At 32.1% G+C, this 22,264-nt stretch overlaps 1 protein-coding gene across 1 annotated transcript; it reads right to left on the bottom strand.

Moving 5' to 3' along the window:
• Positions 1-3,668: 3,668 nt before the first annotated feature.
• LOC100377077 (uncharacterized) lies at positions 3,669-22,236 on the bottom strand. Its single transcript, XM_002735353.4, has 13 exons — positions 21,697-22,236; positions 12,636-12,885; positions 12,100-12,208; positions 11,868-11,965; positions 10,841-10,920; positions 9,407-9,613; positions 9,025-9,099; positions 7,994-8,094; positions 7,272-7,399; positions 6,583-6,738; positions 6,107-6,334; positions 5,295-5,387; positions 3,669-4,770 (listed from the first exon to the last, which is right to left on the bottom strand). Exons 1-13 carry the CDS (start codon positions 21,819-21,821, stop codon positions 4,711-4,713), a joined length of 1,710 nt encoding a protein of 569 aa, XP_002735399.1. The 5' UTR covers positions 21,822-22,236; the 3' UTR covers positions 3,669-4,710.
• Positions 22,237-22,264: the final 28 nt, after the last annotated feature.

Raw genomic sequence — 22,264 nt, 5'->3', positions numbered from 1 at the left:
TCTAATAATTTGAAACAATATACAGTAAAATGTTGGCTTTACGTTTTATAGAATGATGACCAGTGAGGGACAAAATTAAAGTCGTTCAATCTTAATAACAACGTATGTGTTAAAGTATCATATAATCTAATTAAAATCTGATGTAGGTATACGTTATTTTTTGTTTATTTATGAATATTATCTGGTTTTTATATATCTCGGTGGCCGTAACAACATCTGATCCAATGCAATAAGGAATCTCTTGCAGCGCGAATAGTATTCAACCACTTTTGTCGGCCAATCACAGAGCGCCTTACAAAAAGTTGTCCGACTAGTGCATGCTTTCGAGAAGACAAATTATTGTTTTAGCTTGCGGAAAAATCGATCGAAGATGGTGATTCAAAGGTGAGTTTAGCTATTTGTATGCAAATATTGTAGCTTTTATGGGTAATTGCGATTGGAGAACAGAATATATTCGAGTTAAATGCGACGTAAAATAACATTTTGTATAATCGTGGTTCGTCGTCCATATTTATTATATAATCGTGATCCTTCGCTCATTTTTAGTTCTTCTGCCATGCATTGTATACACCTATATTCCTTCGCCGACCGGCCAATTGCTTTAATTTTTTTTATTCTCGATAATCATAATAAATCATTATTGAAAAGGAATGGAGAGCTACAGTTGATAGCGCGGTTAGGTACTGTACATATATATTACATTTCACATGATCAGTCAATCAATCGATCGATCAAATAATTATTTTACTAATTATTACATTATTATTACATTTGGAATTAACAAAACAACAGAAATAATTACAAATAGGTAAAATGGGAATTAGAAACAGCCGTAGGCTAATTTAGCCTGATTCCTCAGTGTTTGCAGAAATAAACGAATTACACTGTCTTAGAAATCATGTATCATAAAGGCATGTATTAGTTTGATCTGGGCATCATATTATTGTAAATTTAATCGTTACCACATAATTTGCGAGCAAATGCACACCCTCCCTGTCTTCGCTGTCCTTTGTTTTAGTGAACGACCCCAGCGCCATACTGGACGAGTTGATACTATGCGAGTCTCAGTCATATTATCGACCCTAGTGCGAACCAGCGAATCGGTATAACAAGTTAACTCATGTGAAGTGCTTTACTGTTTTACGCTAATCACAAAGCACCGAGACATATATTATTTATCGCCCAGGTTCCCTTTCTCACGTATTCGCTTCCACCCAATACTATTCGTTGCTAGTTACAAAATCAAATGTAACTCTTTTTGATCGTTACGTAATGTGGGAGTTACAATGGGAGTTACATATACAGATGTAACTGTAAGATTAACACACATGTATAGTACACAGTATATATAATATAGCAAGTACTTTCTCAAATTTGTTATTACGGGTAATCTTTCTAAACAATTTCTCGAAACTTACCAAATTGAAGTGTCAATTTGCAAATGGATTACATGTTGTGCGTGACAGAATACCGACATTTGGAGACCAGACTAACATGGCCAAAAAAAATGGCGCTGTAGTCTCTATAACAATTTATCAGTAGCTCATATTACGCTCCATACTGTGGACATAAACTACATGTTGATCATAACACAAAAACTGGAAATATTATGTTCGAAGTTTTTATTGGTAGTTATTGATAAAGTCTTCATTTTATGAACTGAAAGGCTAAAGTTTTACTGAGAATTGCTTCAAACGATTAGATCTGTGTCTATCTGCGTAATGTGATTTCCGATATGCATGGGTTTGGATTCTTCGCCACTATTGTTTATGATACACATCGAATGGTCCACCTGCCGCGAAGCAGAATTAAATTTCAAATTGATTTTGAGTATTGAAATCTAAATGTAATAGTTTATTAACAAGTCTAACCGTATTCTGTAGACCTGTATTATTAAGGTGGATATAATAGGATTAAAGAAATAAGATCGGTGTCCTTTCAATTAGAATTGCCTCGCCATGTTAATAAAAATGTTTAATAATTGTTTTTTTATATTAGACAAAGCCGTGCAATAGAAAGTGTCCTCTGTTCGATTTTTCAGTTCAACGTGATAATTTACTAGTAATTTACTAGGTGCGTGCCCAATTCATTTCTCGCTGATGTTTGGTTGTGTGGATTTCCATTCCATTACGTATTAATTAGATTCTATTCGTTATTGTATTTTACAAAGAATACTGTATCTATCGCATGTGGACAGGGGTGTGTGAATGAAGAAATCTGAAATAAGGTATGTATTACATCAAAGGTTGTTGATGTAGCCGCGTATCATCAAACGATTTAAGAACAAATAAATCCAGCTTGTGAAAATCATTTCGACAGAAACAAATCATGAGAATATCTTGATCATGCGTTTTCGTATAAGCTAAAATGTAGTTATAAATTTTGTGTAGATTAGATTATTTTAAATGTAAAACAAGCCATGCATGGCACAGTCCCCGTTAGTTTTTAAAATTTAAGATATATAGTTTTGTTTATAGTAATATAGCTGGAATATAACCATGACATGAATATGATTTTGAGGATTGACATTTGTATCTGATCGTCAAACGAGTACTTGTCCACATTTAGAGATATTGCTCTGGAACAGCATTATTTAAAACAAAATCAGCCATTTTGAATACATGTATATATCTATAATATGGTGTATAATGAATATTAAAAACTTGAACATAATCAGTCAAAGCAAGTCAGCGATATGGCACCAGAACCACATTAAAACAGTCGGCCATTTTGAATCTTATCCGAAAAACAAAATGATGTACATCAAGGACCTATAATGTCCAATGTATATACCAAGTTTGAACAAAACCCATCTGTAAACAGCCGTCTTGAATCAGATCGTGAAACAAATTGATGTGCATATATATAATGTAATGTATGATGTATGTGTGAAGTTTGATTGCGATTGGTCCAGGCATTTCTAAGATACAGGTTCGGACGCACGCACGCACGCACAAACATAAGTCGCTGTTTTTGGACTGCATCCGAACGGGGACTAACTTTAGATTCGTAAGAATGTATACTAGTTTGTCAATTCTAGTAAATAATTTAAAATAGTTATTGACTTGTTCGATTTAATACAGTACAATAATATCTGACACGATTCGCCAGTAAGTTTGTTATTTTAAGCTACACTTGGTAGCCATTCTGTTGTAATGAGTATAAGTTGATAAGTTAGAGCATGTTGATTATTCGTGCAACATTATAAAGCATCTCAACATGGCCAATTTGGTATATGTCCTACCACTCCAAGGTGCTAATTTTTGTGTCCATAATAAAACATTAGCTAAGCAATAAACATATAAAATATTAAAATTAATGTCCAACATACATTGTTATTTTTATGGATGCAATTTCGTGTTTCTAATGCATCTTTTGTAATTTCAGGAACGTTGTGATTCCAGTTCATGTATCTGATCCACTATATATAATTCTGAGTCCAATAATGTGCACTTTTCCAGTGTATAACCTTTATGTGTGGCTTATGCTGTGAAGGCATAAACAATATACAAAAGTTTCCATACAAACACATCACCTCGATTTACCACTTAATATATCAAGTTTCATGACCACTGGCCAGGTTGTGGCGAATCAATTAAATTGTTCACGCTTATAATATAGTGGCCAAAGAGGAGGTTTAAAAGCTAGGTCTAAAACAGAAGCCAATAAACATTACACACATCTTCTCTACAGTTTTATTGAGCACCAGCTAACATAGCACACATGTACCGCTCAGTACTAGAAATCATTAAATGCTTAGCATTGAAATATGTGTTATTTAGAACATATTGTTTATATACATAGAAGTTACAATAAATTTAAGGCACTCGAAAATACATTCATATGAAATAGATATAATACAATTCATGCAACTAGGATAATCTTTGCATAATTGTATATGTACAGAAATTGTATTTATAATCAAAAATAGTAAGAAATATGTAAAAGTGATATTTTTTGTTAAATATTTCGATTTTAAGGGAATATTTACATTTCAAGTATGTACATACTGTAAATATTCGATTAACTTTCGGCTAACTAAATATCTACACAAATAACACAATGGCACCCACATAAATGTAATTCTCAATTAAAATCGTTTTGAATACTATATAATTTCTTGCAGACACTTGTTCAATACTTGTGATGTAATGGCTTTTATTCGATAGATATGTTCGAAACACTTTTCAACCAACTTGCAATGTGAAACGAATCTAACCTATGATTAAATTAGCAATACGATGATTTCAATAACAAAAATCTACTGATGAGTACTTGTTTGTAATAGTAAATTGGCGAATATTGTGAAGGAAATTTAGGAGTATTAAAATGCTTCTGATCTATGCGCTAATCTACATATTTCACAAAGAGTTAGAAACATACATTCCGTGTAGGCATTTTGTATTGACATTATAATCCCAGGAGAGTTAAAGCTTAAATCAATTAAAAAAATGAAAGCAGGTACACACAGTTTCCTACCACGAAAAGAATAGCCTTTGTCGACTATGAGTCAAGCCAGATTAGTGCGCAAGCTTAGACTCAGAATAGTATAACTTGATATATACTTTACATTTTTAAGATGTTTTGAGTTAAGGTATGGCTCATCAAAAACATATACAAGCACCATTTAATTCTTGTCCATGTTCACCTGATATTTGATTTATCACCATCAAATAGTGTATCGCTAGTGTATTAATTAATTCATTGCATTTAAGAATAACTCTGCGCCGTCTCACTTTTTTCACCAATTCGTAGTAACCGCCTATGTTCCTATAAATATATAAACAAAAATAATTAATAAATGTTTTATAAGATTTTAATGAAAAAACACTAGTCCTTTTAACCAGCATCTTTGTATCTCGTAATAACATTTCTATATGATAATAATATAAGGTCGATGGAATAATACCATAAGTCGTGCAGTAAAATGTCCAAGAGCAAATTGTTAATGATCACAAATGTATGATCATGCGCAATCTAACAACTTATATTAACTCCATCTTTACAAAATTTGTTTAAACTCAAAAATTAATAACAGAGACAGTAATTTAATGTCATGCATCTGACTTGTTGTGAAAATTACAATGATTTTAATCAAGAACCTAACCATTGAAATGTGATCAATGTATCAGATATAATATAACAAAATGCTTTTTAAATAGTAGATCCATTAGGAAGATTCGTTTAGAATGTATTTTTACACGTATTTATTATAAGAACATGTACAGCATCTAGTAAAAACATCGTCTGAGATTTACTAAGCATATGTCATGATGATTGTACTATTAACCTACCCTTTCTGTTTCTTCTAACAGGTATTTATCTTCCTTCATTTTGGCTCTGTGGTGTTGGAGCATGATGTAGCTCTCTTCACGATTGACATGGTACTACAGAATACAGAAAGAAAATTAAATAAATGTTGCTATTACACATTGAATAAAGTAAATAAATACAGACCACATTACACCATATACCATCGAAAACAAAAAAATCATATACATTAAATGATTTTTCGAAATCTTGAGAAGAGAAGGTTTAATTGTTGTAATATGGATATTTAACAGGTATTATATAAGATCAAAAATCTTAAAAACTAAGATTAAGCCATCGTCAGAATCACGGTTTCGCTAAAGCCGGCCATTCATAACAGGCCCATGATCGTGTTAGGAAAAGCCGTATTTCACTGCAGTTAGATTGAGTCATTTAATTGGGCGCGCCAATCAGCGTTTCAGTATCATAAATGTGAAGGTCGGGTAGTTCATCACAGATTAAAACAATGGATGTGCGCTGATTTACCCGGAGTCAAGAACAGGAGGTCTATAATTCCATTTCCAACTGATAACATATCGATTTGTAGTCTTCAAAACAGTCCAAGTAATGTTGTTTCTTTTGTGGGTTTTGATTGGAAGATGCAAATGAGCCGAAGTGAATCTTACAATCGACTGAGGGCGTGCGACTTATAGTAAATAGCGGTAAAATCTGCCAAAGATGATTAATGTTGAGAATTCGGCCGAGTAAATGGTCATTGGCTGGCGAAGATGAGATTAAGCTAAAACAAACATTATAATAACAATTTTGACAATTGTGAGGAGTGTGACAAACTTACCTTATATAAGTCAGCTTGTTCTCTCTGCAATTTCTGATCTAATTCTTTTTCCTTTCGTAGACACTCTACGGCATGTTCTTTCATTGTTATCGAGTTGTTCCTCTTCATTTCCTGTAACTTGTTATGTAATCTTTTACATGTTTGTTCTTTCTGTTTTCTTGAATATTCTGCTTGTCTGACTTTATTGTATAGCTCTTGTTCCACTTCTTCGTGTTTATTAACATATCTCTGCAAATAAATCCTTTATATAAATTTGTATCCACCGATACATCAGTGATATTCGATGTGTGTGTAGTACTAGCACGCATGTACACTATTTTTAGGGTCTTCAATTTCGAATTAAATGTTCTCCTGCTTGTACTTAACCTACATCAGAAGACAGATACAATCAGTCCCGTTCAAATGTAAGTCTTCTTCTAGTTAATTAATTAAATCTGTCTGCTCTACTGTATATTTCAGTTTAACCATGCACTTACTAAACAATGTTTTAATTTATCCTCGTGTTCAAGTCTTGCTGCTTCATGTTGCCTCTTGGTAAGCCGCTCCAGATAGGCATCCAACTCTTGTTCATGCTGCTGCTTTCGATGTTTTGTAAGATGTGTGATATTTGCCTGACGTTTGATATCATGTGCCTGGAAAATAAACATATCATACAAATATTAACAGCAAGTAATGTGATGAAAGTTGTTAATGCTATGAACACAGCTATTCATATCTGTAAATCATCAACAAAATCCACGTGCTCCATCTGCTCCATCTGCTCGAAGGAATGCCAATGCTAGTTTGTCTGGATCTTAGCTATGTTGACAGTAAGTTGATGGGTATTTAATAAATGATGATTTTATCAATCCATAATAGGATAACTAATTCAAATGTTTCACTAATTGTATGAGCACAATGGCAGTGTTGCACTCTTGTATGTTAAAGGGCGGTGGTTGTCGCCCAACGTTCTGTTCGTTAGCACTCATAGCGACGTACACAACGCATTGTTTGTTTGTTTACGTGAAATTCAAATACGAGATGCTCAACGACTATCGCCCTTTACTGATCAATTTGCAAATCAGAGTAAATTGGCAACGCAAAATTAAAAAGTGTGGTTTAAATCATAATCAATATTCAATAGTACTTTGCATTTTAGTAAACAAACATTAAAAGTTAGTTTTACCTGCACACGTTGGTCAATTTGTCGGCTTTTAAGATCCAAGTCGGCGTTGACTGCTGCTTCTTGTAACTGTCGTTGCGTATTGGTATTCTCTACAAGTCGGTTATGTGTGTCTTGCATATGCCTTCCTTCTGTATATACAGAAAACAAAACAATACAAAACCCGTTACAGTAATCAGTATATGATTAAGACATTTGTGGTAAAAGCATTGTAAAACTAATATATGCCCAAATAAAATACACTTGGCTTTCCGTTAACTGGTTTACAAATTATTGGTATCTACCCAGTTTTATTATTTTTTATTTCTCTCAATAACCCTTAGGGTTATTGCTAGAACATAATCATGGTTTAACTACAGATGTGAAAAAAATTACATCCTAGTTAGTTTGGTAAATAAATTGAACATGGAATCACAGTTTTTATAGGCCTGAATATTGTAATCAAATTTTCAAAGTGTTCTCCATACAAAACACACATAACAAGGCAATCCAAATATTAGTGCAAGTTTAACTACTAGTACTTGGTTTTCCTAGCAAAACTACTGCAGTTTTACAGTATTGCAAAGTATGAACAAAATATAAATTCGCATAAAAAGATTTAATCTTTTGCTTATTAAAGTCAACCTCTTTCCCCTCTCTCAAAAAACCAACATCATGTAACACATAAGAAATTGTGATCTAAGATTATCAAACAAATTATATAAAAAATATGCATTTATCATTACCTTCTCTGCCCTTAAGTGCAATTCGTGATTTAGATAAAGTCAGGTCAGCACTCAGTTTCCTTGTATTCATTATATGGTTGCTAGCTTTACCTTGATTTTGCCTGAGATACATAGCAATGAATAAAACAAATGTCATTAGAATGGATTTTGGCTAGGCTTATATACTTTAAATTACTTCATTTTTACGATAACGATTTGTCTAGCTAAAATGTATTTTACGATAAATATAGCTGTAGATAATCAATAAACATAACAATAATCAACTGTATTACAGTTATGGCCACATACAAGTTTGAAATATTCAAAGAACAACATGTGAGTTCGTCGCTGTTAAAATGTAAATATAGAATATTATACATGTATTTAACCCTTATATACTTTAAGCAAATAAACAAAGCCGAATCAACATTTAGTGTACGTTATAGATAATCAGAAATAAATAAAAATTCTTTTGAATTTAAAATTCACTCCAAGGTTACCTACTCAAAGCAATCAAAATTGCATTGTTTGAAGACAGTTTAGATTTACCATAGAAAGAAACCCATCATATGCTAGTAAAACAGATCTAATTAACATGTTTTGAAGAAGTGGAACGATTGCAAGACCATAATTGCTTTTCGTAATCTAATTCCCAGTGATTAAGGTTTCCATGTTCATTAAGAAACAATTTTATATGACAATTACAGCACACTCGATAGATATGATATCTTCTTGTTCTTTCTGATTAAAGACGAAAACATGACATCGTACATATTAAAGCGGGAGAGTAGTCACCTACGCATGCGTGTCATTGTTTACAAACAAACGTCCATCCATAAAACTTTGCGCTTTTAGCGTGTGTTGTTATCATCGCTTGGCACTCAATTCCTGCGCGTGCATAGGTGACGTCCTTACCGCTTTAAGATAAGCATATTTCAAAAATATTACTTTGAACACGACATATATTCACTTGTCAAGCCATATTTAACCATTCAACCATTCAAAAAACGGTCTGTCTTGGTAGACCATATAGTGCACAGAATTGTAGTTACCTGAGTCTCCTGTCTAGGCTTGTCTCCATTTCATTTGCTTCCTTTACTTTCTCAATAGAATCTTTCTTCTCATCCCTGAAAACAGATAAAAAAACGTCCATGCTATGAAACCTCTACAATATCACTCTTCAACAAAATTTGACCACCCAGCTTGTCGTACTTTACTGGCTTCTAAGATTTTGACTGATCACTGATTTGTGCTATTTACGTTCTGCAAAATGTTGTACACCTCAGAATTTTCTGATTGGTTGGTTATATAGGTCGACTCTTATTTAGGTTTGAATTATTGAGAGCAAAAATTGGCAGTACATAGTTTTGGATATTAAATTTGCATTTGTATCCTATTTTTTCGTATATCTTAAAATCTTTGTCTCAAACTTACTTTTTACTATCTTCCTGAGTGGTCCTTGCCTTTATTGTTTCCATATTTAATGCTAGCGCCAACTCAGCTAGCTCTTTTTTCAGTCGAAATGTCTCCTCTTCTTTCTGTTTCATCTTCTGGGTAAATTCGTCATTCAATCTCTGCACTTCTGTCCTACGTAATTCAATTTCAGTAGCTGTTCGTCTGTATTTACGTTGTAAATCTCCCCTGTTTTATAACAATGACATTTAGTTGCATATTTGCAAACACCTCACAGTGAATGCTTGAAGACAATAGATAGCATCATATCTTCAAATCACCTCAAATAAAAATCAATTGCAACGTAAGATCTATTGCTACTTAGTGCATGGACCTCAGTGCAACTAGGGTAGATTGGAAACTCTGGTTCCTACTTGGGCGAGTGTGGCACAAACTCAATTGCAAGGCTAAATCCACTGGCCGAGATTCACAGGTGCTTGTGTTCAACAGGCCTGGTTAATGCATTAAATTGCAATAATGCCATTATGATAGGAAGATGTTCCGACAATCTAGTCAGGTAGTCCCAAATTGGAATATGGTGTCTGTGACAAAATGTACTATATGTCAGCACTTGCACTTGACAACAATGACAGTAAATGCCCACAACTGTCACCTGACACAAACATTACAAAAAAAGAGTATGTATTTACTTTTGTGCACACATTTTTATATACGATACATCTGGAGTAAACAAACGCATGCTTATAGTATAAATAGTCACATTCAAATCCAAAAAAATGATTGGATTGACTATATATCTCTATTCTCTATCTCTATTCCAGAAAGCAATCATACAGCCTAGATATAGTGACCTACTTTGTTAATCAAATCACTAAAATTGTAATAACACTACACATGCTTATTTGATGTGTAACTGTCATGAGTTTATAAATATTTTATATGGCTTAGTTGACTTCAGTGTAGATCTATAGCAAATTTAATTTGTGTATCTACTGAGAATATAATAATGTATCAATGAACTAATGGAGAAATCTTCTAAGTGAAAAATTACAAACATATCATCAAATTGTCACTATCTTCATTCTGTCTCCAAAAAATTCTAAACGATGGAATAATTTTTTTTATAGAATAGGATAAAATGAAATGATATTTGCCGGCTGTCTTAATTGGAAAATGTTTAATTAAATTCACAAGTGTACTTAATTGTAGGGACATAATAAGGTACCAGTGAGTTCCATATCCAATATCCAGTGGTGTTTGAAACAGGTTAATAATAAAACCCTGCACACAAAAAACATAGTTTAACTAGTTTTCCAGTTCAAGTAGAGTTTTGCTTATAAAAAAAAAAGACAATATCTGACAGTGAGGGCGCAATTTACAGTTAACAACTTAGATGTCAGACACAAAATTCAAGATAAGTTAGCATGTACTGCAGTTATAATGAAATGAACTTACGTCAGAACCTCAGCTTTTCTGCCTTCATCTTTGTTTTGCTGTAGTTTAGACTGTGCTTTCTCAATGCGACTTTTAGTATTCTACAATAAGCATATATATCATAATTATGCAAAAATTGAAACTTTCTAATGTTTATAACAAACTGTCATAAATCGCATGACAATGTTCATTGCTTTATTATGTACAATCATGAAGCTATAGCATTCGTTTGTGTGTTACAGTGAAGCAGTTTCAGAAACATGTTCTGATATTTTCAAAAATCACTATTTTTAGAACAATTGCATAGAAGAAAAATTGCATATTTTTACACTTTAAAAGCTAGATTATTGAAATAGTTCAGGACAACAAAAAGTACCCCATCAGTACCCCAGGAGTACCCCAGGAGTACCCCAGGAGTACCCCAGGAGTACCCCAGGAGTACCCCAGGAGTACAAATTATTGCAAAATGAATTAATTCTTGGTATTTACATTTATGAATAAGCTTCTACTTTAACAAACATGTTTTAGTCACTAATTACTGTTATTATTTGTCAAGTTAAAATATCCGAAAAGTATGCAACTTTTGATTTAATAAAATACTTGTACACACCTATGAACATGTACATTGATGCATGTTGCAAAGTGATTCATCATTAACTAAAAAACTATTCTTGTAGTACACATTTCTTCATTCAATAAAACAGTGAAATGTTCTAAAACGCAAGTGCACTGATTGTTTTGGCAAATACATTAACAATCACTGTAAATGTGTAATAGTGGTTTTGATTTTACAATGCTGTAAGCGCTGCATTTTTAGGTTATGATATGACAATCCATTTTATCCTTAATATGGCATATCTAACGATATGAAGAATATATATATATATTACATTTTTAAATATCTTAAATCACAAAAACAAGGAAACCAAATCAACTTTATGTTCTAATAAAATTACATATAGTAGTACACAAAATACGAAAAGGTCAGTCATTTGAAACATACATGTATTGTAAAGAAACTGATTTATAAACTTTTCAATTTACTTACATTCTCCTTTCTGTGTGTGATTTCCCTCTGGATTTCATATTCTTCTTTCGTGGTTCCGGTTAGTTTCTTTTCTTCTGAAACTCTTTTTCTATTGATTGCTATGACAAAATAAAAAACAACAATTGAACAACTAGGAAAAATTAAGACAGTTACAAAGGAATGAGGAATGATATAGTGTTTTACAAATAAGTGTGACCATTGTTATCAGCCCTTGATTAGCACGTTATCTCACCTGATTCATAATCCCGCAGAGTACGACGTAAATGCTGTCGACTTTTGATGATGTCACCTTCTGATCGTTTCAGTTCTCGTTCTTCTTGTTTATGTTGCCACATGTGATCCTTTCATTTAAATAATGCATAAAACATGAATAATTTAAATATAATTAAAATAAATAGATGGTCATACAATAATAACTACTTTTTTTCAATTGACTAAAAATTATGAAAAAGGAATACCAGTATATGATTTTTTTTAAATATAATTCATGGTAACAATTGTTTGTAAGGTTACTGTATGGAGCATACAATTTTTTTTTAAATTGGAGATTTCATGAAAAACACATAAGCACATTTACTGTTTTACAAATTTTAAACCCACATAATTTCTTCCTAAAATTTTGATTCAGAAAATTATGTGTACTTGAACAAAAATTAACAAACAAATATAGAAAAATACAACAAAATTGTTGCACCCACGTTTGGCTGAAAAATGTTTTAAAAAATATTACCGGTAAAAAGATATTAAATATAATATAATGGCTTTTACCTCTATGATTTTCATCCTTTTCTCAAAATCTTTTTTATCTTTTTCAATTTTGGCTTGGAGGTTAACAACAGAAGCAATTTCTTTGCCTCGTGCTGATGGTGGAGCACTGTGTGACCCAGTTCCATTGGCAACTGTAGTATCAGATGATTTATTCCCTTTACTGTCAACCACTTTGCCTTTCAGCTGATAAGAATATGTGTATTTATGGGAATCCAAGAAACCATTGGGACCAATCTTTCTTTCTTGTTCCCTGTTAAAAAAAATTATATTTTAATGAAAAATCTATCAACACCATCATAATTCTAAACAAATTGATACATGTAATGAATGTGAAAAGGAATTATTGCATGGATTACCCAACTGTCGATTTGAAAAAAACTTTTGTTTTTATGTATGTGTGCAGCTGAACTGGAGAGGGCAGTATGCAGTATGTAGTGAGGCACAATGGCAAGAAACTACATCCCCAAATTATCTGTATTTTCTTTAAACTCTGTAACCACAATAATTTTGCTAAAATCAGAAAAAAAATTATTCACAGTAGCAGAATTTCCTTGGGATCTTTCAGGCTGTTATGGGTTCAACAGTGTGTCCATTTTTATGTATTTTTCTTTACTTTTTAAACTAGAAATATTTCTAAATCAAGTTCTCATGTCTGAATTAAAAAATAATTATGTTCATTTATAACGTGGCCTGAACTTCATTAGGTTTCAAAAATGTATGGTTGTAAAGCAGCATATCACAGTATATGACTACCGATATATTATAATATCGAAAAAAAACAAAAACATGTGCATTCAAAATAATTTCCACTACAAAAATATTACAGCATATCTGAATTACTGGACATTGGTTAAATAAAGCCGGTATGTTAATGATGAAAATTAAACAATTACATGCATATTTATTAAAGAATGGAAAAACTAGTTACATCTGTATAATTGCGTATTTGTTTTCCGCATGTCTGTCACAGACACACTGTAGGAATTAAATTGTTGTGATGTTGGATGGATTCACTAATTAATTATTCAAAAGATCAATACACATGTAAATTTGTATACAATTACTTGGCAGGAGACAAAAAAAAAATAGGTTAATTTGAGTGAGAAATAAAAAATAATTGCAGCTTTCAGCTCGATATTTTTTGATTTTATTTCAAAAAAATTGTTCGTACATAACATTTAGTCAGGTTTTCTCTGTAGTTCTGAAGGGTTCAGCATGTGTGAGGTCAAAGGTCAATGTAGTCAATAGCACATGTACATCATATATCACATTTTTCAAAATTTGGTAAATTTATTGATTGTCATGGTTACCTTCAATAAATATGTGATAAACATGTATATGAGTATTGTATATTATATATATTAATTTTGTTTTCACACATAAAAGTTGTATACAAAATGCAATTGTTATGTTGTTTTAAATGGAACAAACTTAATTTCATTATTGTGGTTGTGATAATACGAAACAGTTAAGTTCATTAAGACCCCTACATCTCAAGATTAATTCTGGTAATATGTCAAGTATTATATCCACAAGTATATACTGGTTCCACGAGAGTTAAGACCAGACTGTTTAAAACACTCTATCCTTCTGTAATGATGCTACGGTACGTCAAAGGTAGGGTCACAATTTATTTACGCTCATAGCTTAAAAAGCAACATATATACATACACTTATAAGTGTGCCAGGGTAATGTTAGTTACTTGATACCTCACATGATACAGTCCAACCATTGTTACTGACTACCTGCCTATAGGAGATGCTCAATTGTTTGAGTTATGGACATCGAGTTATGAACATAGAGTTATGAACATAGAGTTATGGACATCGAGTTATGAACATAGAGTTATGAACATAGAGTTATGAACATAGAGTTATGAACATAGAGTTATGGACATCGAGTTATGAACATAGAGTTATGAACATAGAGTTATGAACATAGAGTTATGAACATAGAGTTATGGACATCGAGTTATGAACATAGAGTTATGAACATAGAGTTATGAACATAGAGTTATTAACATAGAGTTATGAACATCGAGTTATGAACATAGAGTTATGAAAAAATTGAGTTACAAAAATGGCCACGCCCATATTTTCCAAGCCAAGACCACTTTTGCACAGCTACACCCAAATTATAACTCATTGGTTAGTTAACAGTTAATCGAACTTTGAGTTACAGGCAACATAAATTGCTATCGTTGTTTAACATCCACATTTATCAACTCAAACTAGAATTAAAAGTGGGCGTGGCGGTCACTATACACAGGTTTGACAGTATTTGTAAACAGGCAATTGAATTTAGAATCAGGACAAAGCATAATCCATTCTTGTCTTAAATCTTTTGTAGCAGGAATATATCCTGTGGAATTAATCTTGGCTGTTCAAAAATTCAAAGATGATAATTCAGTTATAGTTGTTACCATTAAGCGGATTTCCTTGACTTTTTTACAGTGTGTTTTTATATTATGCTTTTGTTCACAAATCGTCATATAAAAATATATAGTCACCAAATTAATTTTCACACAAAAAATGTTTATTTTCAAAAATTTGCTTCTATGGTAGAAATTATATTTACAAAAGTATATTGTAATACATGTATTATACATCTGGGATCGTAACACCATAAGTAACAGCATGCTGTAGTATTTTATGGGGTATTTTCATCCTACCATATTAGGAAATGCGAATTGCAAATATGGAATGATTATACCTGTAAGCATCCTCTAATAATAAACAAACATGGATGCCCCCAGGGTTTGACCGGACTCCATACAAAGAAGTTTGCTGATTCTGTTCTAAACTTTTTGAATTTTTGCATTCCCATGATATATCATTGGGAGGAAAAGATCTATATTAATATGGTTATTACGAGGATACTTCTTCGTAATAACCTCACATTTACATGTATCTACAAAAAATAGTTACATGCATTACAAAAATCAATGTAGTGTCAAATGGCTATTTTATTTTAAATAATGCTTTAACATGTATTACTATGAAAATAGCTCCAAATATGCTAATTTTTCCAACAAAATACATGTACCTGTTAAAACATAACAAAGGTTGGCAATGCTAATAAACACTTATATAACACTTTTAAACCAAATATTGTGATAAAATTGTCATGCCAATTTAAGAGATTAAATGCCTAATAACAAAATTATTTAGTTGGTGATTGTGAAGTAGAGGCAGAATATCAAACACAGCAGAGGATTATTCTCACACCAGTACACAGGTATTATGTGTGCAACTACAAGCAACAAATGATAAACACAGCACATGAACAGACAATACATAGTTTCACTGAAAAATAAATGCAATTCACAGATGTAAAGCTGACTGTAACTGTAACTGTAACTGAATGTACAAGAGGTTTTATGTAATACAACGGAGTACAATAGTACAGGATATGCTGTCAATATGAAAAGAAACACCCATTACTAACTCAATAAATAGTTTTGAATTCACCTTAATGTCTGCACTAATGTATTTGTATTAATTGTGTATAAATAAAAATAAATGCATGTGAGGCCAACAAATGAAAACAAACTATTGGTGAAAATAAAAGTCTTTTTCACAACTGGGGATAAAATAAATAAATAAATAAAAACTAATAAATAATTATTTGTTTTTTAATTGTTTTGGTGATAATTTGTTGGCACCAGTGTAAATTTGTATTAAATATTTTCATACAAGTGTATAAAAAATTGGCAAGTTGAGGTGTATTCTGCTGTGGTATGTAATCAAATATGGTTTTTAATTATACTAATTTGCATATAAAATTACTCTAATCTGCATAAACAATTATAAAATACAAAACTAAAATAGGTAGTACCGCAGATATAATTCATATAGTCTACTACATTACCAGACATTGACCCTATAAAACGTTGTTACACATAAAATTTGATAAAAGGAATTCCATTGAATATCAATACTTGTTTTTTATTGAACATATATGATGTCACACATTCTTTGTTACTATAGTAACAAAACACTAATGAAGTATTTGCACAGAATATCATGCATTGCGTAAATTTGACCTAAGAAATTAAATTTATATTTTTCTACAAATTCTTTGTTAATTTTGGACCAAATGAACATAACTTGTCATTGACTGTTAATATTTAATATTCAAAGCATTAATAAGACTATTTATGCTTTACTATAATAACTAGTTTCCATCTTTTTAATTAAAAATGAAACCTCAAGGTATTAACTGAATTATAATATTATTTTTCACTTTTAAATACCTGAACAACTCAGTGTATATTTATTTAATTATCATTTCAATATCATGTGTGTCTCATTGTATTTATTCTTACTGTAATAAAATTCCATTAGCGATCTGCACAATTAAGTTAAGTCAATATAGGTACAGGCAGGAAATAGAGTATGGACACATTACAATAAATCAATCTAGAAGTGCAGAAAAGAAGACATTACCGTACATCAATCTATTACTATAAAAATGATAATTTAAACAAAGATGATATTTTAACTTATTTAGGTATGGGCCAAAGTATAGACAGCAGCGCAAATTTTTTCCACCTTTTTTTCAGAGGTATATGTAGCATTTTCTTGTCTTTTTTCGAAAATACTTCACACTGAACTATTTTGAGAGAAAAAAATTTGAGAAAATGTGGTAGTGAAAACAAAGTTGACCAGGAAATTTCTGAATTTCACTTAAAAAAATATATTCCAATATTTTCCAAATACATAACATTATATATACAGACAAAAAGCAAAATCCTTGTATCCATGTATTACTCAATTGTAACAGTTTGTGAAATGTTAAATTTTTGCAATCTGTCATTTATTTTCACTTTCATCAGCAGATTTATCCGATTACGGGGTCGTGCAATTATGGTGCTTGTGTCATATCACCTACAGGTTGCAAAGTTATTCCCTTTTTAAAGCGGGAGAGTCGTCACCTCCGCATGCGTCAAATGGCCATAGCATGTCATTGTTTACAAACAAGCATCTACCCATGAGCCTTTGTGTTTCAGCATGTGTTGTTATCATCGATTGGGACTCAATTCTCACACGTGCATAGGTGACGACCCTCCCTGTGATATATGCACTAGGATAGGACTGGGACTGGGATTTGATGCTAATCTAGCAGAAGTCATTTAATAGTTCCACTTTAGAAATACATGCAACTTAATAAAATCTGAATCTCAGTCATTTTAAAATGCTATTTCGAACTTTCATGCATGCATGCTTCACGTTCTTGTCACTGTTTTTTTTTTTTGTTCTTTCATTAGAACATCACAACAAAAATCAAATAAAAAGCTCTGTTTTCATGAAAAATCATAAATTTTAATGAAAATTTTTGAATGAAAATAAAATTAAGTCGCCTATGCACATCAGTTTTAGAAAAAAAAATATAGCAGAAATATTGTTTTTTGTGCCTAATGTGAAATCATAACAACTGTTTTCATATCCATGGCTATATAAGGAAACTGTTTTTTACAAACACATGCAAATACAATATAATACTGTAGCGTACACACATAAATACAATCACTCTGTGATAAAAGAATGTTAAATAAGCTTTTCATTGGAATAAAGAAATGCAGTGAACTGTATACACTTGGCTACCATGTCTTTATTGAAAAATAACTTGTCTGTAGTCACATTTCTATACAATCTTGCATGAACTGTTGATCGACAGGCATGGAAACACAGATACGTGCAGTGAAACAAACCGGTGTATTTAACTTCCACATGCAAGTGTCTGTGTAAACAGTTGCAGTAAACTTGGTTACCACACTATGTGAGAATTGGTGTGCACTGTTGGAATTTATTAGCATACTGTCTAGCATAGAGTCATGTTTATATGCATAAGAGATTATTTTATTAATTCAATTAACATGAAATACATTATTATACATCTCACACTGAAAACAATACAATACAATAAAACCGTCTGTAAAACCACATTTACTAGAAGCACAAATAACCATGGTAAAACACAGTACAGGTGCATTCAATTATGTTATATGGGCGTGTTTGAATCTCATCTTTATTTACAAAATGCGTGTTATGGTGATGTCATATTTCAATAATTTGTCTTGTTTACATTAAATGCAGTAGTGCTATAGCAGAAGCATCTAAATGTAAAATCCTGTCACTGAGCACAAATTTCTGTTGTCATTTTGGCAATTATACAAAAAGGAAAAAAAATGTATTTTAATAAGGTCATCTTGAGAATATCCACTCATGCAGTATGGAATACATCAACGGATCAACCTCTGCTATGTGTCGGCCAATAACGATTGCCGAACTACCTTAATTTGTGTATACTTTGCAGTTTTCTCGTAACAACCTCACATTAACCCTAAATAACACAACATGTATGTGTACACACTTTAACACTATAACACCCACTTAATATGGTCACAAAGACAGATATACTACAGTATGATACCACTGTGTACAAGTGTTTAGCCTTCTGATGTTGCTGGGGAAACCGAACCAATCACTTTAAATTTAAATGTTTTGAATAGCTTGATTTAAGAGAACACAAAACAATCTTAAAGTGTAGTTTTAAAATTGGCTCACTAGATTTAGTGTTTTTAATTGAACTACACATTTGTGAATTTTAGAAAACTTGTGAAATTTAGCAGTAAACATTACACTGACATTCCAACACTCTCGAATCACAGTGACTTTCATGAATAATGCCTACTTAATTTGTCTTTTTGTCAAATTTATAAAATACAAAATCCCAAATTCACTTTTTTATAATATGAAACTTCAATTACTATAAAACATTTGCACACAGCTTTTTTTTCTTCCAAAATGTAACTATATAGGTATATAGGGTTTATTTTGTCAATAGTTGCTTAGTGTTTGTTTTGTTCTTACAAGCTTTCTCTCCTCAATTTCCCTAACATAAAAAAAAAAACCCACAAAACACAAATTTACATTTATTTACATTATATTACAATTATTCATTTATCTCTTATTATGAGATATGTATTTATTTCACTCATTTACAGTATTTTTAGTATTTCCTTTTATTTTCATTTTTTTTATTATTACATGTTTTTGACTTTATTGTATTTTATGTCAAGATCTCAAATGGGATACGATAGCAATAAAGAATTACTTACTTACTTACATAAACATTTACAAACATTTACTGCTGCTTCTTAAAGGGTTGTAACTATATCAATTTTAAGTTAAATTAGTATCACAATAGCTTTAGAAATTTTAATGTATACGTGAGAAACCTCCAAATGCTTTTAAGACAGGACAATTAATACAAGTTCACATAGATCAGACTCAGGTTGCCAAAATACGAACAGGAAATAGCAAAAAAGCTGTTCTCATTTGATATGATATATTCCTAGACATCAAGCCTATACTCATTTTGGGGAATCACTGACTTGCTTGATAAATAAACTATTCTATCTTTTTCTGGCCACATCAGTGATTTCACTTGGCTACATTTCTGTTCCTGCCTCATCCAAACCGAGACTTCAATACCCCCTCCCCTCTTATGTGAAGTTGGGCTATTTTGACTCCGAATATTTTTGTACTTTTCTATGTAAAAATCAGCACATGCATCATTTAAGTAATATTATTATCATTTTCATAAATCAAATAGATGATTGTTTAATTTATCACACTGTCAGGATATTTTTATTCTTGGCTTGTTACTAAGCAACTAAAGATATTATATAAAATGTTTTTTCAATATTTATGCATATTTGTATCACTAGACCCTGTATTATTCCTAATGAAATGAAGCCATTCACAGAAGACATTAGATTTACCGTAATCATAGACCTTTCTAAGGTCTATGATTTAATTTCACTATTTCGCGAAAGAAATAATTGATTTAATGGACTAGACTTGTATATTCACTTGGTTTCAATCTAGCAAATAAAAAGGAAAACAAATGATAACAAATCCCACTGAGTGGTCTAAAATGTTATCAAATAACTCTATGATTTTAATAATTAATTTATAATTTTCATGCAAATTATTGTTTGTAAAAGTGGAGCAATGTCAGCTTATCTACTGAGAGGTTGGACTTCATTGTTTTTTATTTAAAGTTCACACTGTTAGTTACATAAAAGGACTAGTGTACTGAGGTCTTAGTTGTGACCTCAAATAGTATAGAGCTCAGCTTTAACCAATCAATCTGTCCATCAGAAAACAAATAAAGCATTGTTAAATAATGCCACACATTGAAAACTCCTGCAAGTGTGCGGTGGTGCTCATGTGCATGGATTATTTTCCAGAGAGCAACTATGAGAACCAAGATGAAAACAAAACAATGATACAGATCTCAGCATTGAAAATAGTCCGAGAAACAATAAAAACTCAGTAATGTGTATTCAAAAATACAATTTTCAAGGTCGAATAGTTTTAACTGAGATACAACCTGGCTGATTTAAGGATATGATGGGTACCCTTCACAGAAAAAAATCTCTGTACATAAGCTTCAAGGCAATTATTTCTTGGTAAACTGCAATATATTGGGGAGGTAGATGTATTAAATCTATGAATGACCCAAACAAGATCTCAAGTAATTGGAAACATGACAAACGTAGTGAGTCCAAACCTAGAACCTAGTCAACTTGAAGATTAGTCACTGTTTGACTCGACTAAAAATCTCAAACATGTCATTATTGTTATATTAGTAACCTACCTATTCTACCATACAACAAATAAGTCATGCCCAATTATATGCACCGTATTACAACCAGCTCATTGCTCAGTGGGTTAGAAAATCCTGGACAACCATGTTCAGGACGTTCGGCCTTGAAATATAACTCCGTCTGCTACTTCAGTATTACTCTTGACAAAAGTAAATGGTTTAAACATCTTTTTTAAAACGTCAACCCACACCGAGTACTAATATTGTATACCAGTTAGATACCTATGTGACAATGTAAACAGTGATACTGCGTTACAAATTAGCAAACAGAACATTACACGGACTTCTTATTTTACCCAGCTTTCAAATTAAGATATCTATTATCATTCTCGTCAAAATAAAAAATAAATAGCTATATTTCTCGATAATGGATCTCCATACCTTAGAAAAGCGGCATATTCTTTGGCGGCCTCGTCGTTATCTTGACCATTTGCAGCGCTAACAGGTCGCGCAAGTAGCTGGTGTCGTAAGTTACTTCTCGAGTCCGAAGCGTTGAACGCGGACATGTCCACTTAGTGATGCACCGTCCCTGTGACGGCGTCTCGTACTTCAAGTTGAACAAGTGGAGTTACTGTGCCGGGGTATTTGTCTAAGTTCCACGCGTTACTGGCGTGACTCCATTCGTCCACGCGCCAAGACAACAGGTTCAACTGGTGTGCTGGATAATAAACTGTGAAAACACTCGTCCCGTGTTTGTGACTTGCTGTGAACCCACGGCCAATCAAACCGTGGGCATATTAAACAAAAGTTTGGCTGCAGCCTGGTCAACGATCTTTCAGTTTACACTGCGATTTATATATCGATTGCGGGCACGTTTAGCTGAATATTACCGAGTGCCAAGGCGGTGGCTGGACCGCTTAATTACCGCGAACAGACTGTTCGATACTACTTAGTGGTAGCCACAGTGTGGCATTGAACAGGCTGCACTGAATGGTAGCATAGTCTGTAA

The sequence above is a fragment of the Saccoglossus kowalevskii genome, chromosome 19, assembly GCF_978046115.1.
Source record: "Saccoglossus kowalevskii chromosome 19, keSacKowa6.1, whole genome shotgun sequence".
Lineage (NCBI taxonomy): Eukaryota > Metazoa > Hemichordata > Enteropneusta > Harrimaniidae > Saccoglossus > Saccoglossus kowalevskii.
The sequence above is the reverse complement of the archived record's forward strand: the minus strand, read 5'-3'. Positions and strand labels throughout refer to the sequence as shown.

Bases quoted from the DNA above. Each gene is read 5' to 3' on its own strand.
- LOC100377077 (XM_002735353.4), bottom strand. From the start codon at position 21,821: ATGTCCGCGTTCAACGCTTCGGACTCGAGAAGTAACTTACGACACCAG. The intron at 12,209-12,635 runs GTAAAAGCCATT...TTTAAATGAAAG, and splicing joins AAAGGATGAAAATCATAGAG to GATCACATGTGGCAACATAA. The intron at 11,966-12,099 runs GTGAGATAACGT...ATTTTGTCATAG, and splicing joins TCTGCGGGATTATGAATCAG to CAATCAATAGAAAAAGAGTT.